The sequence below is a fragment of the Osmerus mordax genome, chromosome 8, assembly GCF_038355195.1.
Source record: "Osmerus mordax isolate fOsmMor3 chromosome 8, fOsmMor3.pri, whole genome shotgun sequence".
Taxonomy (NCBI): Eukaryota; Metazoa; Chordata; class Actinopteri; order Osmeriformes; family Osmeridae; genus Osmerus; species Osmerus mordax.
Window position 1 is genome coordinate 15,874,913 of NC_090057.1, and position 25,936 is coordinate 15,900,848.

At 40.1% G+C, this 25,936-nt stretch overlaps 2 protein-coding genes and 1 long non-coding RNA gene across 3 annotated transcripts in view; 2 read left to right on the forward strand and 1 right to left on the reverse strand.

Moving 5' to 3' along the window:
* The window catches only part of hpcal1 (hippocalcin-like 1), a 49,709-nt gene extending 44,026 nt beyond the window's left edge, over positions 1–5,683 (forward strand). The window contains exons 3-4 of the mRNA XM_067241402.1: positions 4,214–4,319; positions 4,438–5,683. Coding sequence (XP_067097503.1) covers positions 4,214–4,319; positions 4,438–4,535 — 204 coding nt within the window. The 3' untranslated portion in view covers positions 4,536–5,683. The remainder of the gene's footprint in view (positions 1–4,213; positions 4,320–4,437) is intronic.
* Positions 5,684–5,691: 8 nt separating this feature from the next.
* On the reverse strand, positions 5,692–10,055 carry pdia6 (protein disulfide isomerase family A, member 6). The gene is made up of 13 exons (XM_067241401.1): positions 9,954–10,055; positions 9,345–9,486; positions 9,104–9,161; positions 8,843–8,969; positions 8,562–8,668; positions 8,152–8,291; positions 7,751–7,865; positions 7,341–7,481; positions 7,144–7,228; positions 6,967–7,039; positions 6,671–6,829; positions 6,479–6,575; positions 5,692–6,229 (listed from the first exon to the last, which is right to left on the reverse strand). The coding sequence occupies exons 1-13, from the start codon at positions 9,970–9,972 to the stop codon at positions 6,158–6,160; spliced, it is 1,335 nt and encodes a 444-aa protein (XP_067097502.1). The 5' UTR covers positions 9,973–10,055; the 3' UTR covers positions 5,692–6,157.
* A 3,898-nt stretch (positions 10,056–13,953) lies between these two features.
* LOC136947165 (uncharacterized) lies at positions 13,954–14,856 on the forward strand. Its single transcript, XR_010877000.1, has 3 exons — positions 13,954–14,092; positions 14,202–14,279; positions 14,747–14,856. It is a non-coding gene; the product is annotated as an uncharacterized lncRNA (long non-coding RNA).
* Positions 14,857–25,936: the final 11,080 nt, after the last annotated feature.

Below are 25,936 nucleotides of genomic sequence, written 5' to 3' on the forward strand. Positions count from 1 at the left end.
CAGTAAAATGCAATGCAACTACAGCGGTATATTGTAACTTCACAGTTGTCATGCCATTGGATTACTGTGATATAGCAGTATGTTGCTGTGGAATTACATCGTCTTGCTGTATATAAATTACAATGATTGTCTGTATTTCTATGTTTTTTACTGTAAAAGTAATGCAACTAGTAGCCAGTAATTTACTGTACATTTACAATTTAAATAACACAGCAAAATACTGCAAATTTGACTTGTTAACTGTGATTTTACCACACAAACGTGCTTTGGATTTGCTAAATTAAAAGTCAAAGTAAGAACAAAGACAACAAAGACAAAACTCATTTTAACTTTTTAATAATGATAACTTAATAAGTATTAAATTCACTATTAAATCCAACAATTTAACTTTTGGACTTCCCATGTACTGTTTTATATTGTTTACCATCAACCTGGAATTGGCTTCCATTGTAGGGGGTGTAGCATGGGCCATCATAATTCTGACCATGATTCGTCATTAGGCTCATTAACGATCACTGCAAAAGATCTGCAGTTCCTGTGCAGAGACAGGAGAACCTAACAGAACAACCATCTCTCCAGCTCTCCATCGCAGCCATAGCCCACCTGAGAGGTCACGACAGTTAGCCAGACTCGTTAGATCAGAGAGGTATATTAACATCGCATCGTTTGAGTATCGTAAGAGTCGAGACTTCAGGACCCCGGGTTCTGGACTGGATGGAGTGCTACAGAGATGGCGTTCTGCTAGGTTCTCCTGTCTGCACCGGAATTGCAGCTCTTTTGCAGTGATGGTCTCCTATGTATGCACAGGGACACTGAAACTATGTAGCGAGTGTCTCTTTTTAGTACAGGTTTACTGTGCAACACTAGTTCACTCCAATGTTAATACTTAGCTATAAAAATACGCTGACCCACAGCAGAGTTAGCTAATAGTTCATCCTAAATTTGGAGCTGGCAAAAACCTACAAAGTTGTATGTATACAGTTACGTCCATAAGTATTTGGACATTGACACAATTTTCATCATTTTGGCTCTGTATACCACCACAATGGATTTGAAATGAAACAATCAAGATGTGCTTTAAGTGCAGACTTTCAGCTTTAATTTCAGGGTATTTACATCCAAATCAGGTGAATGGTGTAGGAATTACAACACATTTTATATGTGCCCCCCCTCTTTTTAAGGGACCAAAAATAATTGGACAAACTAACATAATCATAAATCTAATTGTCACTTTTAATACTTGGTTGCAAATCCTTTGCAGTCAATGACAGCCTGAAGTCTGGAACCCATAGACATCACCAGACGCTAGGTTTCGTCCCTGGTGATGCTCTGCCAGGCCTCTACTGCAACTGTCTTCAGTTCCTGCTTGTTCTTGGGGCATTTTCCCTTCAGTTTTGTCTTTAGCAAGTGAAATGCATGCTCAATTGGATTTAGGTCAGGTGATTGACTTGGCCATTGCAGAACATTCCACTTATTTGCCTTAAAAAACTCTTTGGTTGCTTTCGCAGTATGCTTCGGGTCATTGTCCATCTGCTTCTGAAGCATTTGGCTGAATCTGAGCAGATAATATTGCCCGAAACACTTCAGAATTCATCCTACTGCTTTTGTCAGCAGTCACATCATCAATAAATACAAGGGAACCAGTTCCATTGGCAGCCATACATGCCCACGCCATAACACTACCTCCACCATGCTTCACTGATGAGGTGGTATGCTTTGGATCATGAGCAGTTCCTTCCCTTCTCCATACTCTTCTCTTCCCATCATTCTGGTACAAGTTGATCTTGGTCTCATCTGTCCATAGGATGTTGTTCCAGAACTGTACAGGCTCTTTTAGATGTTTTTTTGGCAAACTCTAATCTGGTCTTCCTGTTTTTGAGACTCACCAATGGTTTACATCTTGTGGTGAACCCTCTGTATTTACTCTGGTGAAGTCTTCTCTTAATTGTTGACTTTGACACAGATACGCCTACCTCCTGGAGAGTGTTCTTGATCTGGCCAACTGTTGTGAAGGGGTTTTTCTTCACCAGGGAAAGAATTCTTCTGTCATCCACCACAGTTGTTTTCCGTGGTCTTCCGGGTCTTTTGGTGTTGCTGAGCTCACCAGTGCGTTCTTTCTTTTTAAGAATGTACCAAACAGTTGATTTGGCCACACCTAATGTTTTTGCTATCTCTCTGATAGGTTTGTTTTGATTTTTCAGCCTCACGATGGCTTGCTTCACTGATGGTGACAGCTCTTTGGACTTCATATTGAGAGTTGACAGCAACAGATTCCAAACACAAATACCATACTTGAAATGAACTCTAGACCTTTTATCTGCTCTTTGTCAATGAAATAACAAACTCCCTTTATGAGGGAATAACATACACCTGGCCATGGAACAGCTGAGCAGCCAATTGTCCAATTACTTTTGGTCCCTTAAAAAGGGGGGGGCCACATATAAAATGTATTGTAATTCCTACACCGTTCACCTGATTTGGATGTAAATACCCTGAAATTAAAGCTGAAAGTCTGCACTTAAAGCACATCTTGATTGTTTCATTTCAAATCCATTGTGGTGGTATACAGAGCCATAATGATGAAAATTGTGTCAATGTCCAAATACTTATGGACCTAACTGTAATTTGAACAGTACTTGCTACGAATCTTTAGCTGAGGCAACATACTCAATGTTCCTATTTCACTGACGCCAGCTGCAAATTAGCCACCCTAGCTGAAGCATCGACCATGTGAGACTAAGCTAGCCATCAAACTACACGAAAATGTTTGCAATCATGACGGGTTTACTGGATTTGATTATTCAAATCAGTGAAGTACGGTATTAACTGCACAAGTAAGTACGCACAGAGATTACTAGCAGCTAAATTGGATGACTGCAGATAGTTTACCGTTACAGAGCAAAAGTCACGATCCTGGCAGGCAGCACCGAGGTGAAATGGTGGAAAAGAGAAACGGTTGGGAAAGCGCGAAAACTGACGTCATTTCCACCTCAAAACTATTTCACTTCCTGAAAATTGCATGTAAACCAATCTCATACAAGTTTTGAATGTTGCTTATTACACAGCTAGCCATATTTAAAACATTATAGTATATTTTAATTGATTATGTTGAATATATTTAAGAATTAACAGACTTATGCTCATTCTAAGGAATTTTTATGAATACATTTTGAGAAAATGACTTTAAATAAAATCAAATAGATGTAATAAACTATGCCATTTCTGAGTGTACCTTCGAGCTCTTCTATCGTGTGCTGTATCCACCTGTCTCTTCTTGATCCCACAATGCAGCGCAGTTCAAGTGCAATTCAAGTTTTACAGTAATGTACTGGGTTATCTCAAAGGATGAATTGAAAAGAGTATTTTACTGTGAAATAACCCAACAAAATGCTGTGAAATCCCGGTATCGTTTCTTTCACAGTAACTTACTGTGTCTACATTGATTTCACAGTAAATTCTGCATTATAACATGATATTGGGATTATTGCAGTTAAAGCCTGCAAAGTTATAATACGATGATTTATTGTGAAATATTGCAGTTAAATATTGTTAAATCCTGGTAAAATTTTACAGTGCAGGGACATTTTAGCTTTTTGCTTTCTAATCTGTGGGAAACATATGTTTTGTGGTTTTTGCCCCCCCCAAAAACAAACTTGTTTCTGGGTTCTGCCTGTGACAATTGTACTGAAAAAAAAACACGGTTAAAACATACCCTAACCTGTATCCTGACCCTTTACCCACATCTCATACTGCCTTTTTTTTTTTGAATGCCGTAGGGTCATTTTCACGATTCTCGGAATAGTGCAGTTGTAATTATATAGCAATGAAGAAAGGAAAGCAAAAGAGTTATGTTATTCCTGTTTTCCACACGGGTGTTCGTAACCATAAAACGGTTAAACTGTCTATTTTTATGGGCTCTTTATCACTGTGACTTTATTTACTCTACCACCAATGTGACCAAATTTGGCAGCCGGTTCCATATCAGTATTAGCCCAGACCATTGTGGTAGGTGATACAGGCAACCTAAATAAACATGCCTTTTTAATAGTGTCCCTGAAGCATATGGCTGCTGTAATAGCAGTTGGCTCAAAATACTTTATTTTACTCAAGCCCATGTGATGTTTCTGACTGCGATGGCAAGAAGGATCTATTATGTGATCTGTCTATGTGACTCATTCACAAATTATAAGGATAGCCAATTTTACCACCATAGGCAATCTACAAGATGGTGTCGTCAGTGATGAAGATGCCTGAGGATGAATCAACACCAGAGAAACGAACAGATAAGATCTTCAGACAGATGGACATAGACAATGATGGTGAGTTGAATTTTTTGAGCCTTTCCAATCTGTCACCCCTTTATAGTTTGTATAATCCTGGAATGACAAGTTTATCACATGGAAGGGGCATCTACAATGTGACAATCTTGTTCTCCAGGACGTCTGTCTCTGGAGGAGTTCATCAAAGGAGCCAAGAGTGACCCCTCTATTGTTCGGCTGCTGCAGTCTGATCAGGGAACCTCTCGTCAGTTCTGAAGGAATGCTTCGGAACAGATGGACTGACTAACCCCCTCACCAACACACACATATACAGTTGTAGTAATCAGACTTGGTGTTTTATTTACCATTCATCATCATAACACCCCCTCCCTGGTAGCCATTTTATGTGCACATTCAATGTCGCTTCAAATGTATACATTATTAAGGTCCTCATATCTGCCAGTGCCCTGGTTCACAATTCACTCTACATCAACTAGTGTTCTTTGTTCATATAACTGCACTGCTGCAAGTGCGCTTCTACAACTAATATCCTTGATAATGTTCTATTCTGAGGCCTCTTTCTTAACTTGGATTAATTTAGTCAAAGTGAAGTGCCATATCTAATACCTGTATGTATTACACTACCAAGTATTACCGGAAAGAGGAAAAGCATCTAAATCTGTATAATGGGCACCACTGGAATACTGTGCTCTCATATAGTATGTAATACATCCACAAAGTCATATTCATATCTGTTTTTTCATCAGATTTCCCAGACAAAATATAATCTAAACTTGATTTTACTTTCATATGTCACTCAAAGAAACACTACTCACCTCTTACCTTACTGAAGTTGTCTCTCCCAGAGAGTTTGTGCCATATTTCTGGGTTTGGATTCATAAGGATTATGTAGAAAAGAACAAGCTTGTTTTTCCAATTATTTAGATCCATACATCCAAACCTTACTGGTGTGGACGACCGGAAAATAACACTATCACTTATGGAATGCAAGGAGTAATGTTGACATGTTTACCAAAAAAGGTTAACCTCGGTTTCAGTGATAACAAACTAAAAACATCACTTACAATTGTCTTGAGAAACAACTACAGTATGGTTAAAAGTAACTTAATTTCAGCTTTAGCCCACCCCTTCATATTTTCAAAAAAGGATTTCTAGTGAAAATATGTAGGTGGGGAATTTGCATTAATATTCATGATGGCGCGCCATACATGAACCCCCACTTTTGCATAGATTTATTTGTCAAGGCTTTACAAGTTAAATAGGTTCCATCAACTTGGTTCCATCAACTATCAGGAGGGTGTACCAAGTTCTTGGTAAGGAAAGCTGTGTTTAGGTCTTGCATGAGCTCATAGCTTCTCCCACCATGTAGCAGTTTACATAAATAATGAAGTGCAGATGTTTTTATTCTCTTTATTTTTGTAACAAAAATGTCATTTTGCTTTAACACAATTGAAATAAAGTTGTGTAATAAAAATCTACACAAGGAGTCCGACAGCATCCCCTGTCCTGCACAGACAATTTCAATTCACCAACATTATCACCATCAAGAAAAATGTTTTTAAGTAATATCAGGCCGGGCGTGAAATGAGAGTGAAATTGGATTAGATCCCGATCTAAGATTATGTGTGTGATTAAATTAAAGAGAAGACAGTTCCACTGAATAGCCATGTTTAATAAATTGGTTAGGGTATGCCATGCTCCCCCCACCCTCTGACAGACAGGATGACGGGAGAAGCTGCAGGTGACTGTGTCTCTTCTGGAGCATTTCAGTAACAGAGCGACCCAGCCTCCGCTTCGTCCACAGGAGAGGAAGAAGATGGGTAACGCTGAGCTAGACAATACTAGATCAAACTGGATAATTTTTTTTAATGATGGGCTCACAACTCGTCCTTCCCAAAATCCTCATCTAGATCCACGTCGCTGAGGTCATAGTCGTCCTCCACAGGAAGCTGTGGATGACAGAAGAGAGGATGAGACTAATGAGAAAAGGCATGTTACCAGAATATCAATAAAGAGAAAGGTCCTTGTCACAATTTATATTCAGAAACTTTGTTAATAAAATCTACATGGGATTATAGGTGACCAATAATGAACAAAAAAGATTATTGGAAAGGCAAATTTTAATATAGATTTGTAAAACAAAAGAGAGAGCTATAAAATCAGCACCCATCCCTAGTCTTAAAACGTTCTGCACTCACCTCTCCGTCTTTACCGTCCCATGGTTTAACAGCGTGAATCTTTGGCAACGCCCCGCCTCCCACTGTAGCAGTGGAGCCACGTCCAACAGAGAGATCCCTGACCAGCGGAGAAGAAAATAGAAAATTAAAAGAAACAAACCAAGGACTTACAACTGATTTGTCCTTTTTAACTGAGTGAACAGCAGTCCCTACCTGAGGAACTCGTGAATGCCTGTTTCACTAAACGAGCCCTTCAGCAATGCAAACTTCATCTTGCGGGCGTTGATGGCTGCCATGGCGGGGTACCCGAACCCTCCAATGCCCAGTACTGACTCCAGGTCCATTTGGGCACCGGCCTCTGTCCACAGCCAGCTATGGATGAGAGAGAAAGAGAAGCATGAAGATTACAATCGTGCTCAAACAAGAGTCTAACTACCAGTCTATAATAAGCATTGTGCATCCTTATGATGCACAATGAGATCAACAGAGATCCCTGTGACAATCAATACCCCCACATCTTCTTCTTGTACTTCTCAGCCATCTTCATCATCACCTCCAAATATCCATTCCTGCCGGCTGCGCCTGTTTGAAGGCAAAAACAATATAAAAGTCTCGAGCATCTACCAAGGACTGATGCCAGTATATTTAACACATATCTAACCGGCAGTACTATAGGGACATCTCACCTGTGTCCAGGATGTGTGGCAGCACGGCAATAACACAGAGCTGGTAGTCATCACAGGCCTTCTTCAGGATGTCCCCGTCAAGTATCTGATACACACACAAACCCTTGTGTCAGTCAGACACTGTATGTATAAAGTATCATTGTTTTGAGTCGAGTCATGGTTGATGCATGCACAGATGTCTTCTGTTGTCCACTCACCTCCAGCAACTCAGGAGGAGGGGCATTGTCAGAGAACAATTCCATAGCTCTGGCGATGATATCAGATCGTGTCCGCCCACCCTGGTAGTCTTCAGGCTCCTCCCCCTTACGGAAGATCTTAATTGTGGGGAACCCGCGGATCTGCAAACACAGAACGTTGTTTCAACATCAGTCCTGCTCTCACACTGCTACCCTATGGTGACCATAGTTGATCATGATCTAGCGATAACAGATGCACTCATGGAAAAGTGCTATACTTAAAAGAAGAAGCAGGTAAAAACAAAATCACTGCAATAATGAAAGACAGAAATTATATATATATATATATATATTATTATTTTTTTATTATTATTATTTATTAAATAATATTTTTGTTAGGGGTCATGGTTGTTTGAGATGTTCCTGCTCACCCCATAGCGACTGGCCAGGCCCTGGTGCACAGTGGCATCCACAGCTCCCAGGTGAATCTTGCCGTTAGTCTGCTCCTTGACGGCAGAGGCGGCGGCCGCCCACTCAGGCTCCAGGCTGTTGACACACACAAGTGACTGGAGGTTAGAGCGCAATAATGATTGTTTAAAATCACAGACAACCCACACAAGAGCGAGTCTGTCATTGGTTTTGTATAACTACAGCACTGCCTCCTGGTGATGTCCTTGAGTAACATCCTCAAACATTTCTCTTGTATTTTGACCAAATTTGTTGCATTTACATCCAATTATGATAGTAAATAACAGACAAGCTTAGTGTGTGTGAAATTCATGGCTAGTTGTGCAGTAGGAAAGTATAAGTCATTATGTGGGGAAAAACTCACTTCTTGCAGTGTCCACACCAGGGTGCAAAGAACTCCACCAGCCACACATCCCCACTGTCCAGCACAAGCTTTTCAAAGTTATCATCTGTTAGCTCCAATACATCCTTCTTACTGCCTCCACCACTGTTGCCGCCACCGCTCTGGAAGATGAAAGAGACACATGAAGTTTCAGTAGGCATGAGAATTTGCCTTTAGAGAATTAAAGAAAGCAGATTTATGGATCCTGTTTTGGGGCCACTTTTTTTATTAAACCTAGTGGCCAGTAAATCTAGTTTTCCTGTTAGACCTAGTTGAATATAGCAAGGGAAATGGGACACTTAACAGTTAACAATCTCCCATAATATTTTGGGATTACCCAAAACTCCCATTATTTGGGAGTGGTTGCTCAAGTCTTGAGTGTTATACTGTACCCCTCTGCTGTAGTCTGAGCCTCCAGACCTGCCACTCAGCCTGTCCTTCACCAGAGACCGAAGAGCCGTCAGGGCCCCATCCACAATGTTCTGGCTGCTGCGCCCACCTGAGGAAGACAAGACACGGGAGAAAAATGGCAAGACAAAAGCAGAAGTTCAGGGCAAACCTGTTCCAACGAGGGCAACAATCATTTTAATACATGATCAGTCCAGCATTTACCACTGAGTCACCAAGTCTGTCTTCAAATTAAGCAGGAAAAAAGGTTAAAGGTTTGAGATACCTTGATAATCATCTGGCTTGTTCTTATTGGCTCCAAAGATTTTGATCGTGGGGAAGCCTCTGACACCGTACTGGCCGCCCAAGGACTTGTGTTGGTCTGCGTCAACAGCTCCCATCTTGACAATACCCTGATAATGACAGTACAGGTTACTTTTAATGAATAATGTGACATATGCACAGTTGGCAGCAATCTAATAAAGTAGTATCCATTGTATTACAGTATAGTAAGACAGAAATGAGCAGTCTTGACAAAACTGTTAACCTTCAGGGCAGAAGCAGTTTTCTTCCACTCAGGAGTCAGGCTCTGACAGTGGCCACACCTGTTAAGGCATACGGCTCAGTTCAGGCAACAGGAGAGAGTTTGGACACAAACTTTGACTGGTACTGTATGTCTCGTATGAATCAATTTGACAGTACTGGTTCAATTCAAAAGTTAGAACCTAGAGAGGGTTCAGACTCCAAAACATGGGCTCCTCAGAAAAGTTGCTTAAGCACCTACTCACCAAGGAGCATAGAACTCGATTAGCCACAGACTGTCACTCTGAAGGACCTCGCGGTTAAAGTTGGAGGGGTTGAGTTCAACCACATCGTCACTGGCGGAGTAGAAGCCCTGGACCATCAACACCAGGGAACACCCCAACACACCTGGCATGAGGTAAGCACTGTGCTGTTGATGTTTGTGAGTCCATTGCTGTTCGTGAGTTCATTGCTTTGTTAGAGCAATCAGACATTATCTGTGTGACTTAAGTCACATCAACATTAGAGCTTGATACAGTAGCCACAATTCAAGTTTGCTATCGTTCAATTGGCTAGCTAGCAAGCCAACATAAGACAAGAAGTGTTTAGATACTAGCTATAAGATCATCTCAGTTGCACTTCTAATTAAGATAACAAGCAAATCAACAATGCATTTTGCTTGATGATATAGCTACATAGCTAGCTAGTGTTTGCGAGATATTTGAAGCTAGACAAGACCATTGTAGTTAGCTAGCTTTAGCTATACTATACATAATATAGTAACTAGCTGCACTAAATTGATAGCTAGCAGGCATTTAGCTACTTGCACACACACACACAACGCATCTGCGTTTTTTTAAAGACACATTTCTTACCGAGTAAAAACGGTCTCATTGCTTAAAATGTTCTCCGTTCACCTCTTCAACTACTTCAAAAGTCAGTTAGCAACACCTGCACACAGTACAACGCTACCTAAAAAGTGCACAACAAAATCTTACCGTGGCCCACATTGATTGGTCGCTTGACGGCTGTGCTGGTCCACGTCCAATGAGAGCACGCCGTGTAGTTTTCGAGCCGGTAGAGGATGTCGTGTAAAAGATGTAGGATGTAATAGGCAATGGGAGTACAGTACGGCGTCTAAACCCAATATTTTTCATTTTGAAAAAGAATTTTACAATATGGCACTACTTTATGTAAAATGTATAATAACTAGTGCACAGTGCCCCGTGATGCAGACTGGGATTAAGCAGTGAAACACAGAAATACAGATTCCTTGAACTACAGACAGTGTATGCCCGTGATATAATTGGTGGCAAACACACAGATTCCTGGAATTATAGATAGGACACAGTGCCCTCGGTGACACACAGCTTTCTGTATTTATAGATAGATATGTGATGACATTTCTTCTCAGTGGTTTTGGTACCTATATTTCTCATATCACAATTTATATTCTCTGTCATCTCTGAAGTACTTATTCCAGGGCTCTCAAGTGTCACGCATTGAGCGTGACAGTCACTCATTTCGGTCTTTTGTCACGCCCTCTCGCCACACATTGTATTTCTCACGCAGAAAAAAAAATATTTATATTATTTAATATGCCGCAGCACCCAACCAAAATTCCTCTGGCCGCGCCGCTCTCACTATGGAACCGGCAGAATCAAGCGCGTCTCCCCTGAAGTTCTTAGTCGAGCCTGCCACTTATCAGCCAATCAAAAAAAAGAAAGGGTCTGTACAATAGCCAATCGGAAAATAGCACCATTGTATCTGGGTAAGATTTAATGCAACAACCAATGGAAAAAAAGCATATCCTGTAATAAATCTTGATTCTGCTACAACGTCTTCTGAAAGTTTTGTTCACCTACAAAGCAAACCACTGGAGCTCGAGCATCACTTTGAGCACAGTCATGATCTCCTGTTTTACTGTTACAACATATTCACAACTTGTTTGACACAAACAATGACAACTTGACTGCTGTTAGAAAATGTTTACCAGATAATTAGCATCAGTTTTTCATGAGTGTCTTAACCAACAGTTTTACAGCCTGTTCACTGACACCTGCTCAGAACAAGTAGTTCATAGATGTAGCCAGTATGTATCGGTGAAACTCACTCCTCAGGTATGTAAAAGGCCACCCGCATCAACAGATTGCCAGCTTTTCGTTGGCGTAGTTGGTAGTGATGGCGCTAAGGATGTCAGAGGTGACAGGTTCGAACCCAGTGCGGGACAAACATGGGCCCGATACATCTGACGGAGCTTGCAATACTTCGTCTGTTATATATAATTGGCCAAGTCTTATTTTCGTTATCACACGATGACTGACATATTGTCACATTATAAACATCTCTTTCCAAATAGGCGTAATAATTTTATTAGCACTAAATACATTTAAGTGTTTTGAATAGTGTTTCTGGTACGCTGCTGCCACTGCCAAGGACAAGAGCAGACTGCAGCGTATCATCCGTACTGCTGAGAAGGTGATTGGCTGCAATCTGCCTACCCTCGAGGACCTGCACACCTCGAGGACCCTGAGGCGAGCGAGGAAGATTGTGGCCGACTCCTCCCACCCTGGACACTCCCTGTTTCAGTCACTCCCCTCCGGCAGAAGGCTGCGGTCTATCAGGACCAATACCTCACGCCACAAAAACAGTTTCTTCCCTTCCGCTGTTGGCCTCTTCAACAAGGCCAAGGGACCACACTGACTCAAATGACTTCTTGCTTAAAACACTCTGCTTTTTGCACTGCATTACAACATGGTATCTTGTACATTTGTATTTTTTGTAATATTTGTATTTTTGTATTTTTATATTGTAATTTACGGCAACTTATATTTTATTGTATATTTAATTATATTCTAATCCCACTTAGTACTGCTAGTTTATGTACCCTTAGTATAGTTAGTCCACATATTTAAATTTTAGGTATATGTTTATTGTATGCACCTTCCTGCCAAAGCAAATTCCTTGTCTGTGCAAACTTTCATGGCGAATAAATCCCTTTCTGATTCTGATTCTGAATAGTCGATGTTATAGGTCACTTTTAAAATAATGTCATATTTTATAATTATATCTTGGCCATGGATGCATTAATCATTGCTGCCTTTCAAAGATGTCAGGTAAAAAGCAATTAATTAATACATTTATTTTGACCCCCTGACGACGACGACGACGGGGCGTGGGGGGGGGGGGGGGGGGAGAATGTCACTCTTGCCTGTCTTCAAAACTTGAGAGCCCTGTAATCACCACATCTATTCTAGTCAAATTGCCAATGCTGTGGTAGCCTACATTCATGCAAATGATTATGTAGCCTTAATTAGGATTCCTCCGTCAGGAGCAGTGATGCCGGTAACGCGTTACTTAGTAACACACTATTTTGTCATTAATTGTAAAATATATATTTGATTTCTTCTTGCGTCTCTGGGAGTGAAGTCATGTAGCCTATGCGACAATTAAGTCACGTTTTCAGCATGAGGGTCACGTCATGTGTATATACATAGACCTACCACTCCCTCCCAGTGACTCTGAGACGCCACTTTCCTCAAGCGCCTTTGCTCCGGTGCCATCTCGTTTTGATTATATGTGACAAATAAGACCAGACTACATCACAATCACAGTGTTTCCCCTAAGTTTACAGCTTTGGGAGGGGGGGCAGGGCGGTGGGGGGGGGGGGGGGGGGGACGACGACGACCATGAGACAGAAATGACTTGCCATCGTGTAAATAAAATAAATAACATAAGGCCATTTAGTTTGTTTAATAAAAGAGTAAGCTATAGACCTGTTTTATAAGGTAAACCTTAAATGACTTGACCTTCCAGGGGGGGGGGCGGGGGGTGCCATTGGGGAGGTGGGACCACCTACGGTCTTCTTCTGACAACCGTCTGGTGGTCCCACCGCTCAAGAGTGCCCGGTCCCAACACAAGCTCTTCTCCTGTCTGGCCCCCCAATGGTGGAATCAACTCCCCACCTCCATCAGGGACACTGACTGTCTCCCCACCTTCAAGAAAAGGCTCAAGACGCACTTGTTCCGGGAGTACAACGGCACTTAGGAATGCTTGGACCTGATGTCAGTTTCCTCCAGGATCACAATGACTCTTATTGAGAGACTTGTTGCTCTTGTTGGTTAGTTGTAACGGTTTTAAATGCTTCTACTCGCTGTGAAATATTTTACTGTTGTTTGTTTTTCTTACAGGTACACTCTTGCCCTTTTTGAGTTTCATGTTGTTTAACTGTAACTTGTTTAACTGCATGCTCTTTGGCACTTATTTGTTTTTTTCACAATGTATGCTTCATCTTTTGGCTGCTCGCAATCTTTGGGGCTATCTCGTTGTTATGATCAGTGACCTATGCTCTTTTGTAAAGCTCTCTCTTGAAAGTCGCTTTGGATAAAAGCGTCTGCTAAATGCATAAATGTAAATGTACATTGTTTTTGTGTACATTACAGTTAAAAATGCACTTCAAATAAAGTGAGTGTTGGCAAAATCGGTTGTCATTTTTATGTTGAGGTGGCGGGGGTGTTGTCGGCAGCTGCTGAATGTAACTAATAAAGTAACTTGTAATCTAACTTAGTTACTTTTAAAATCAAGTAATCTGTAAAGTAACTAACTAAGTTTCTTTTTAACCTTTTAACGCGTGAGTTCTAAATATGTCCGACGCTTCCACCAGTTATTTTTCCAAAACGGCAGCTAGCAACCTAGCATAATACTCGTAGCAATGCTACTACCTGCTAGTGTTACTTGTTAGCCTACTAATTGTACATTTTGAAGCCATACTATAGCGTTTGTCATATAGTTTTTGTCTATCGGAAAATAGTCGGTTGGAATGTTCAGCGTAGCGTCACACATGTGCGACTCTACGCTGTGGGGTCCTGCTTTCGAACGATCGCATATGTGCAATGCTACTCCTTTAATATCAATATGCTAAAACTATGTACATAAACTACATTACACTTTCATTTCTGTACAGATTATCCTACCACCGTCACACGGCCTAGCACTGTGTCCCTGGGAAATGATGGTAAAGTAATGAATGACCGTTTATAACAGTGACAATAATTGTATGAGCCATGGTAACCCTAAAGGCTATGTTTTGAAGCAAAAGCATGACTTAACTTTTGCATCACCAGATGCCATACCCCTAGATCTCAACTCTGGTCTGGTGGAGGTGAACCCATTGGGGGCCCAGGAAAACAGCTGGCAGCCAGGCAAGTGCAAATATAAGACACTCAACATTCTTATTTTCATATATATTTTATTTTATGTTTAAATTGTTGTATTTTTAGATTGTTTAGTTCTTAGAAATAGTTAAACTTTTGTACTTTTACTTAATTTAAGATCTGTTTAGTGTTTTGCACCTCCCTGCCACAGTAAATTCTGTGTTTGTATAACATACATGGCAAATAAACCGAATTCTGATTCTGATCAAAAAAATACTCAAAGCTTCTCAATAGCATTGCCAACTCATTGTAAGGCATACATAAGTTGTTCTGATCGTGGTGGGGGGGATACATATTTGTCAAAACAACAAATGTTGTCATACTAATGCTTTGTATACAACCATTCAAGGTAACATTTGTTATTTACATCAATGTTACAGCTAATCTAGAAGAACCACAGTGTATGTCAATCATGCTAACTCTTGTAAACTTGTTTTACTTGTCTTTAATGACAGACACATTACAGGTTATGCTCCGGAAGATGGAGACATTGGAGGAGAACCAGCGAGAGGCTCTCCTATTCAGGCGACTACAGGGCAGACACTGAAGAGGTGCCAGTGATGGACCTACAGGTGGTACAGGTTCTAATTCCAGACGCTGTGATGAAGTGGAAGACGGGACTCGGAGAGAAAGCTGTGGAGCTCCTCATAGAGGAGACACTCAAACACACCCCGGCAGCCCATTCAAAACAAGCCAGGTGAATGAATCATGATTGCAGCTTCCATATCCAACCTTTCACATGGCTATGTGACAAAAATCTAGAATCACATATTTTTTTGATGATGTATATTATTTTAGATGTGATTTTTTAATGACTTGTATAGCCCCTTTTTACACGTGCAATTATGTTGATAGAACACTAACTTATTTTGTGCTTCATTGTCAGGGCCAACAGACAGAACCTGTAGCGGGGACTGGCAGAAGATTTTAATTCAATGTTTGGCACTTTGTTTGAAATAAAATGACAATGTTACATGGAAATGCTGCCTTGTTTATGATTAGCTGGAGTTAGGCTACACATCACACAAACATAGTCCTCCTAAAGTTGGCTACCATGTAGCCTATTATACAAGAACAACTAGCATTTTGGGCAAATGAGGTCTGCATATGAACCGCCCCAATATTTGCAGTAGAATTGAGAAATATAGGTTACTTAGTTAACGTTGCAGTTACGGACTGGCAACGTCACAAAATTACGTTGCTAGGAGGTCGCGGTTACGGAATGGCAACGTCGGAAAATGACGTTGCTAGGAGGTCGCAGTTACAGACTGACAACGTTGGAAAATAACGTTTCCACAATGTCACTGTTACGGACTGGCAACGTGATTTTGTGACGTTGCCGTTACCTCATGGCGTCTTTCACTTCCCACGTTGCCACAACGTCGCCAAAGACGTTGCAGCAACATATGTTTGGTCATCGAATGACGTTGCGGCAACGTAAGGGTAACGTAACTGTGTTAGCTGGGTAGTTGTTTTTTGAAAAATGGCTTACTCATGCGTTGTTGAACAGGCTTAGGCCTAGCTTCTTTTTTTTCTTTTTTTTTTTTACTGATAAACTAATGGTTATCCTAGTGAAAATGGCTCTAAAATGGTGCTGATCTTGATCTATTCGGATTCTTATTTCTTATCTTCATCTAAATACTACTTTTGCATTTGTTCCATTTGTTCTGTTAACCTGTTGAATTTATCTTTTATATCTTTTAACGCTAGGGGGATGCGAAATACGATTAAAAGAAAAGCACTATTTCTATACGCTAGACAATACAGGGCTGAGTTTTGTTATATTCAAGAATCTCATTCGCTTGACGATGATGCCAAATTCTGGAAGTCTCAATGGGGGACTTCAATATGGTTTTCACATGGTTCCGAATATTCAGCCGGGGTGATGACACAGAAAAATAGTTTTCATGGCAAAGTTGTGCATTAATTTTGTGATTCAGACGAGCACTTTGTTTGTTTACTACTCAACTGTAATGATACGTTTATTATTACAGCTAATGTTTACGGATACAATAGGAAGTCAGACAATGGTGATCTTCTGGAGGTCATAGAAAATAAATATATAGAAAGGTTGGGCAAATATCCAAATGCTTACATAATTATGGGAGGGGATTTTAATATTATTCAGGACTATGATATAGATAAGTGGCAACCAGGTCGGCCAAACTCAACAAATACCAATCTGAAAAACCTTATGGCTAAATTTAATCTTATAGATATTTGGAGAGTTAAATGCCCTAACAGTGTAGCCTTTACATGGAGTAACAAGGCAGGTTATAGTCTGTGTAGAATTGACTACTGGGTAATTTCTGACAGTTTTGACAAAGATGGGGTTGATGTGGATATTTTACCTACTCCCTTAACAGATCACAAAGCCATTTATATAAATGTGAAGTTGTTCCCCAAAAAACAAAATGTGAATTCCTCATATTGGAAGCTTAATAATTCCCTTCTGCTGCATAAGGAGGTCCAACAGAAAGTTGGACATTTGATCTCAAGATTTTGGATTAAAGCCAAAGTCAAAATTCCTTTAGTACTAATTGGGAACTATTGAAGTTTGAATTGGGTAAATATATGAGAGAATATGGCTCCTTTACGGCCAAGAGTAAAAGAAACAATGAAACCAAAATAATAACAAGAAAATCAGATCTATCACGCAGACATCCAGATTCTCTCAGAAAGGAGGAAAAGTTAGAATTGGCTGAGTTGATGAATAAATTAGACGATATTTATAAGGAAAAAGCTGAAGGGGCCTTTATTCGTTCGAGAAGAAAATGGCTCGAAGAAGGTGAACAAAACTCACATTATTTTTTTAACTTAGAAAGACAGAATTTTCTTGGTAACGCCATTAGTAAGTTAAACATTGATGGGGTTGTAACAGATGATCAAGTTGTAATCTCACAATATTGTAGCACATTTTAAAAGAACTTGTATACCTCCAATTACTCTAAGTTAACAGCTGATAACTTTTTGAATGGGTTGCAGATTAAATCCATTGATAATCAGGAAAAAGATTCTTGTAATTAGCCTATTACAATTTTGGAATTGACTGATGCAATAAATCATTTGAAGAACTCAAAATCACCAGGCACTGATGGTTTGACATCAGAATTTTATAAATTATTTTCCAAAGACTTGGCTCCCTTTCTAGTAGAGGTATTCACTGAAAGCATAGAGAGAAAATATCTTCCACCCACTCTAACACAAGGTTTAATTACACTCCTCCCCAAACCGAAAAAAGACAAGCTATATATTGATAATTGACGCCCTATTTGCTTATAACGATTATAAATTGATGGCCTTAATACTGGCTCGAAGACTAAAAACAGTTTTGGACTCGATTATTCAGACCTGATTAGTGATAACGGATTTATATTGTTTTTAGATTTCTATAAAGCATTTGACTCCGTAGAGCATCAATTTATATTTGAAACGCTTAATAAATTTTATTTTGGTAGTTTTTTTTCTGCAGCAATCCGAACTCTATATACAAATGGAAATTGTTCTATTAAGTTATTGAATGGTACTTCCCCTAGATTTGATATCACAAGAGGAATTAGACAGGGGTGCCCAGTCTCTCCATACCTCTTTCTATTAGTGAGTCAGCTTCTTTCTTCTCATATGGCTCGAAAAAGCCTGTTAAAATGTATTACTATCGCTGATAGAGATAAAAATAACCCAATTAGCCGATGACACTACACTTTTCATTCAGAACCAAAACCACATTTCTGTGGCCACTGAATTGATCAGTATATTTTCAAGGGCATCTGGTGTATACCTGACTTTGGCAAAATGTGAGCTTATGGCGATCAAAGATTGTTCTGAAATGTCTTACTGTGGTATTCCTCTTAAAAATGACGTTCAATATTTGGGAATAGTTATTACAAAGGATCAACACAGAAGATGTTTACTTAATTTCAATCCTATTGTTGAAAAAACTAAAAAGAAAATATAGCTGCAAGCCGCAATGAGGTGGACAAGCAGTCATATGACCCATAAAACATTTTACACATCATTAGAACAGGGTTCCGAGTCCCTATACCAAGTTTGGTGTGAATCCAAAGATTTGCTGAGATACGACCCAACTTCCTGTTTGAAGGCTTAACTGCACATTTTGATTGGCTCAATCAAAAAAACTTGTAATGGGCTTTGTGAGGCTTGGTCTGAAGATAATATCTGCCGAATTTGGTGAAGATTGGACAACATTTGTTGGAGGAGTGGAGAAAACGTGTTTTTTCTGTCATTCAAAATGACGGCCGCATCAATTCGGCTGTTATCACAAATTATAATGTGTCACACACGGGATGTCCCAAGATATCATGAGACAAAGGAATCACTTAATAAAGGCAAACAAATCAACAGTTATTGGTTCCTGCGGCCACGCCCAGTGATCACATGACACCAAATTGATTGGACATCCTCAGAAGGGGGTTCCGAGTCATCCTACCAAGTTTGGTGTTGACTTCTCAAGGATTTGCTGAGATATGACCAAACTTCCTGTTTGGTTGCTTTGTTGCCAATTTTGATTGGCTGTACCAGACAAACGGTTTGGAAAATCAAAAACCTTTTGATAACTACTGTGAGGGTTGCTCTGACGATGATGTGTGCCAATCTTAGGGAAGATTGGAGATAAATTGTAGGAGGAGTAGGGTTTCAAAGCTGTTTGATAAAACCGGAAATGGTGCTTGCTTGCGTCGGTTGCACAGGGGTCCGTTTTTGAATGACATTTTTACTGATTTCTGTATATTTTACATGAAAATGCATACTTATTATTTATAAAGATTACATAGATTTAAAAGCTTTTTTTCTGCTCATTTACAACTGAATATACGAGTGAAGTGTAGAATGAAATAGATGTCTTCTCATTTCCCCTGCAAAAGGCATCCTCATCGTTGAATCAAAACGAATAAATTTGGCAGACCGGTGTAAAAATTGACCTAATCTCCATGACTTAAACGTCCTTTTAAGTTTTTCCCTTCTCGTGATATTTTCAAGCATGTAGCCTACTCATTGCATTCATTCATTCATTAATAAAGAACCCCCTTTGAAGATTATTCTACAACGTTACCCGGCAATAGAAGATGGAATCGCGATTCAAACAGTACCATCTGCTAACTGAAAATATGCCCCCCAAAACGTAAATAAGCTTGACATTTATTTAGTGGAAAATCACTCATTCTAAAAAAGCTCACTGGTAGCGATCATTGTCAGTAACAACGCAAAATGCGATATAGCCCTGTGTGGAGAAGCTGCCCCGGTAAATTGTACTACTACGGTACAGTACTAGACTACTGCTGTGTTCGTCTTGGTAGCGATTGCGTTGGTTGAATTGGATTTAACGTTCCGTTGTACGGTTTAAGCTGAAATTAATTATTTTCATGAACAGATTGACAAAGTTTAGGCTGTGGCAATGAAGTTCAGGTTAGTAGTCAGATAGTTTCCCTATGGAAAGACTTTAGAGTAAGGGGAGTGCCGAACATGTTCTGTCGCCGTTTGACTTAAACAGCTGAGGAGTTTTTGTTAGCTACTCACACTAGTGTCTCGGGTAGGCTACAGCGTTGCAGTGAGCTACACTGGTTTGAAACCACAGGTAATGGTAATTTCACCAACAAATCGTTTACTAATGTCAGAATAAATCATACAACGAAAATGTATATGTGAGGAATGTTTATTTTAACGATTGAAAACAGATAACGCTACATCATAGACCACTGTAGTATGTGTTGCCCGGGCAACACAGGCTAATGTCATGATGCTAATACTTCAGTGAAATAGTAGACTACTGTTTCCGAAAGTAGATGTACTTCCTTAATAATATCAGCTTATACTGTACATTACACATCACAATTGTGTGTCATATCACAAAGTAAAATTAGTAAATAGTTATCACCCTGGCCTCTTTGCTTGTGGCGTTTCTGCAGCTGCCTTGCAGTAAAGCTATAGTTAACCTAGCTATCCCCCAAGTTAACAGATGCGAAACGAATGTTCTGCCAAAGGTAGTCACGCGTTAGTGACGCAGTGACGTTAGTAACGTCAGTGACTGTGGCTAGCAAATTAGCCACCGTTAGCTTCACTTTTCGCCGCAAAAACTTAACTTGAGCCTAAACTGTGCAACGGAGGGTAAATATAAATACAAGCAACTCAATCGCTACCAATACGAAACTTTTGACACCTAGGTTGTCTATGTAGTCCAAATATTGACTGAGACTTAGGGGGGCAAAAATAAATGTTTCAGGATTTTGAGAACTTTTTACCATTGCATACAAAATCGGAAATGCAATACCATCAAGATCCACATGGGCCTTTGCTAAAGACCAAGCAATGAGTGGGGGCTTGGTCAGCCCACAATTGCCTGAAATGTTGTGTATGCGTCTCGCCAAGCTTGCGCGTGTGTCAAGGGAAAGGCTGAGTGTGTAAGAATGTGGAGCACGCGCGCGCTGAAGAGCAGGGGAGACATTTCATTTGAAATTTCGTTAGCAATTAGCCAAGCATGCATGTTTCAAATATTCACAAAAAATCGACTTTTCATGTTACAGTCAACTTTTTCTCAGATTTGTGTACTCAACATTCTCAAGAGTCTTCATATGAACTTGCGATTGGATCAGAGTATCAGTTTTTGGCCGGCGGATGTGTAAAGCATTATTTTAGTGTTAGGGATATATTCGATTTGCTTTATATCAATCATTTTTGGAGGTATGAAGTTTCCTTTGCACATGGTGACATGTTGTAGTGTCTTCCACGTGACATACCAAGTTTGGTGTTGATATCTCAAAGATTTGCTGAGATCTGACCCAAATTCCTGTTTGGTTGCTTTGTTGCCGGTTTTGAAAATCAAATAGAAAAGTAATACCTGTGTGAGGGTTGCTCTGACGATGATGTGTGTCAATTCTGGGGAAGATTGGAAAAAAACTGTAGGAGGAGTAGGCTTTCAAAGGTTTTTGATAAAACCGGAAATGGCGGAAAATCTATGTAACCAGAAAGTGACGTCATAGGGTGTGTTGAACTCGTCTTGATCCAGGGAATCCAATGGTACCTCATTTTTGAAAATCAGTCATACGGTTCAAAAGTTGCGTGTGTAAACACAAGTCCAACTTTGACCCATTGGTGGCGCTAGAGTGGTCTAATGGGATACATGAAACTTGGTGTAGGTATAGAAGGAACTGTCCTTAATGAGTGTGCCAAATTTCACAAAATGTTATTCAAGGGTTCTAGGGGCTGCCATTGACTCCCATGGAACTAGAATAATAATAAATATAGCTGCAAGCAGCAATGGAGGGGCCAAGCAGTCCAGAGCAGGACATGGCCTCCATAGCACTTGTGCAACAATTAAAGCACAACAAACTGTTGCACTCATGCAACACACCAAGTTTGGTTGAAATATATGTTTGCGTTCAAGAGTACTGAGAGTTCAAAGTTATTTTTCTGGTATAACACTGCAGGCCTCCTCTGCTCCTCATGGGAACGATGGAACCCAAGTCTGGTGACAATCGTGCAAATGGTTGCTGAGATATGCTCTTGCGCCTCGTTTGGCGGCTTTGCCACCGCTTTTGATCGTCTCTACCGAACAAACGTTTTTGAAAATTGAAAATTCATGTGATTACTTTTGTGAAACTGGGTCTAAAGATCATCTTTGCCAAATTTGGTAAACATTGGACAAAAATTGGGGCGTGCAAAAGGTTTTTACACTTTTCCATGAAATCCAAAATGGCGGCCGCGTCAATTCGGTTATTATGAAAAGTTATCAATGGTCAGGCTTGATATCTCACAAGACATCAAGAGACAAATAAATTACTTTATTAAGGTAAAAACTTCAACAGTTATTAGCCAAAACACGTTTATGCTTCCGGCCACGCCCCCTTTTAGTCACATGACACAATTCTTGGAGGACATCCTTAGAATAAAGTTCCGAGTAGGCGTACCAACTTTGGTGTCACTGCCTCAAAGAACTGCTGAGATATGGTTTCACTTCCTGTTTGGCGCCTTTTCAGCAGAATTTGATTGGCTGTACCGGAAAAACGGTTGTGATGATCAAAATTATTTTCGATAAATTTTGTGAGGCATGGTGTGAGGATCATATCTGGTAATTTTGAAGAAGATTTGACAAAATTTCTAGGAGGAGTAGGCCTTCAAAGGTTTTTGATAAAACCAGAAATAGCGGAAAATCTATAAACCGGAAATTGACGCCATGGGGTGCATTGAATTCGGCTTGATCCAGGGAATCCAATGGTACCTAATTTTTGAAAATGGGTCATACGGTTCAAAAGTTGCGTGTGTAAACACAACTCCAACTTTGACCCATTGGTGGCGGTAGAGTGCCAAAGTATGGGACATGAAACTTTGTGAATTGGACCAGGGGACTGTCCCCAATGAGTGTGCCAAATTTCACAACTTTCGACCAAGCGCTTCTAGGGCCTGCCATAGACACCCAGTCTTAAGAAAAATAATAATAAATATAACTTCAAGCAGCAATGGCGGATTCCTCCAAACATTGCAAACCACTGAAAAATGTATATTCTTTACAAATTGTCACTGTAAAATTCCATGCTGCAGACTTACCAATGGGATACCAAATCTGAAATGCAATACCATCAAGATCCACAAGGGCTTTTATTTCAAGCCAAGGAGTGAAGGGAGGGGGCTTGGTGAGCCTACCCATTCCAGAAAGCCTTGTATCTTTGTGTATCAGGGCATGGCCTGTAGCGTCACTTATGGGTGATATTGGGCCATTTGTGGTGTGGTAGTTACTCTTGGCCTATACTATCAATGTTTCAGGATTTTGAGAACTTTTTACCATTGCATACAAAATCGGAAATGCAATACCATCAAGATCCACATGGTTCTTTGCTAAAGACCAAGCAATGAGTGGGGGCTTGGTCAGCCCACAATTGCCTGAAATGTTGTGTATGCATCTCGTCAAGCTTGCGCGTGTGTCAAGGGAAAGGCTGAGTGTGTGAGAATGTGGAGCGCGCGCGTTGAGGAGCAGGGGAGACATTTCATTGGAAATTTCCTTAACAATTAGCCAAGCATGCATTTTTCAAATATTCACCTAAATTCAACTTTTCATCTTACAGTCAACTTTTTCTCAGATTTGTGTACTAAACATTCTCAAGAGTCTTCATATGAACTTGTGATTGAATCAAAGTATCAGTTTTTGACCGGTGGATGTGTAAAGCATTATTTTAGCATTAGCGATAAATTCGATTTGCTTTATATCAACCATTTTTGGAAATATGAAATAGCCTTTGCACATGGTAACATGTTGTAGTGTCTTCCTTTTGACATACCAAGTTACGTGTTGATATCTCAAAGATTTGCTGAGATTTGACCCAACTTCCTGTTTGGTTGCTTTTTTGCTGATTTTGATTGGCTGTGCCGGACAAACGGTTTAGAAAATCAAAACGCCATGGGATAACTTTTGTGAGGCTTGGTCTGAAAATCATCTCTGGTCATTTTGAAGAAGATATGACAAAAATTGTAGGAGGAGTAGGCTTTCAAAGGTTTTTGATACAACCGGAAATAGCGGAAAATCTATACAACCGGAAATTGACGTCATAGGGTGCGTTGAACTCGTCTTGATCCAGGGAATCCAATGGTACCTCATTTTTGAAAATCAGTCGTACGGTTCAAAAGTTGCGTGTCTAAACACAAGTCCAACTTTGACCCATTGGTGGCGCTAGAGTGGTCTAATGGGATACATGAAACTTGGTGTAGGTATAGAAAGAACTGTCCTTAATGAGTGTGCCAAATTTCACAAAAAGTTATCCAAGGGTTCTAGGGGCTGCCATTGACTCCCATGGAACTAGAATAATAATAATAAATATAACTGCAAGCAGCAATGGCGGATTCCTCCAAACATTGCAAACCACTGAAAAATTTATATTCTTCACAAATTGTCACTGTAAAAATCCATGCTGCAGACTTACCAATGGGATACCAAATCTGAAATGCAATACCATCAAGATCCACAAGGGCTTTTATTTCAAGCCAAGGAGTGAAGGGAGGGGGCTTGGTGAGCCTACCCATTCCAGAAAGCCTTGTATCTTTGTGTACCAGGGCGTGGCCTGTAGCGTCACTTATGGGTGATATTGGGCCATTTGTGGTGTGGTAGTTACTCTTGGCCTATACTATCAATGTTTCAGGATTTTGAGAACTTTTTACCATTGCATACAAAATCGGAAATGCAATACCATCAAGATCCACATGGTCCTTTGCTAAAGACCAAGCAATGAGTGGGGCTTGGTCAGCCCACAATTGCCTGAAATGTTGTGTATGCGTCTCGCCAAGCTTGTGCGTGTGTCAAGGGAAAGGCTGAGTGTGTGAGAATGTGGAGCGCGCGTGCTGAGGAGCAGGGGAGACATTTCATTGGAAATTTCCTTAACAATTAGCCAAGCATGCATTTTTCAAATATTCACCTAAATTCAACTTTTCATCTTACAGTCAACTTTTTCTGAGATTTGTGTACTAAACATTCTCAAAAGTCTTCATGAACTTGTGATTGAATCAGAGTTTTTTGACTGGCGGATGTGTAAAGCATTATTTTAGCGTTAGAAATAAATTTGATTTCCTTCATTTCAATCATTTTTGAAGATATTAATTTGCCTTCCTACATGGGAACATGACGTAGTGTCTTTCACGTGACACACCAAGTTTGGTGTTGATATTTCAAAGATTTGCTGAGATTTGATCCAACTTCCTGTTTGGTTGCTTTGTTGACGATTTTGATTGGCTGTACCGGACAAACGGTTTTGAAATTCAAAAATCTGTTAAAGAATTCAGTGAGGGTTGCTCTGACGATGATACCTGCCAATTCTGGGGAAGATTGGACAAGAATTGTAGGAGAAGTAGCAAAAAAACGTGTTTCCTAAATCTTTATTGTACAAAAACATCCAATATGGCGGCCGTTATAGGTTATTGAGGCTTTTTTGTTCCTCATGAGAAATAAGGCATATCTAATGAATTTCAGAATTTTGGGACAAATGGGATGCGAATGGCATCACTTTGTAAATGGAAAATTGGGGCTTGGCCGTAGCGCCACCTATGGATAATGGTGCGTCATTTGTGGTGTGGTAGTTACTCCTGGCCTATACTATCAATGTTTCAGGATTTTGAGAACTTTTTCTAAAATGCATTACCATCAAGATCCACAAGGGCCTTCACTTCAAGCCAAGGAATGAGTGGGGGCTTGGTCAGCCCACAATTGCCTGAAATGTTGTGTATGCGTCTCGCCAAGCCCGCGCGTGTGTCAAGGGAAAGGCTGAGTGTGTGAGAATGTGGAGCACGCGCGCGCTGAAGAGCAGGGGAGACATTTCATTGAAAATTTCGTTAGCAATTAGCCAAGCATGCATGTTTCAAATATTCACATAAAATCGACTTTTCATGTTACAGTCAACTTTTCCTCAGATTTGTGTACTAAACATTCTCAAGAGTCTTCATATGAACTTGTGATTGAATCAAAGTATCAGTTTTTGACCGGCGGATGTGTAAAGCATTATTTTAGCGTTAGCGATAAATTCGATTTGCTTTATATCAATCATCTTTTGAGATATGAAGTTGCCTTTGCACATGGTAACATGTTGTAGTGTCGTCCACCGATATACCAAGTTTAGTGTTGATATCTCAAAGATTTGCTGAGATTTGACCCAAGT

Bases quoted from the DNA above. Each gene is read 5' to 3' on its own strand.
- pdia6 (XM_067241401.1), bottom strand. The intron at 9,162-9,344 runs GTGAGTAGGTGC...ATGCCTTAACAG, and splicing joins ATCGAGTTCTATGCTCCTTG to GTGTGGCCACTGTCAGAGCC. The intron at 6,576-6,670 runs GTAGGGACTGCT...TCCGCTGGTCAG, and splicing joins GGCATTCACGAGTTCCTCAG to GGATCTCTCTGTTGGACGTG.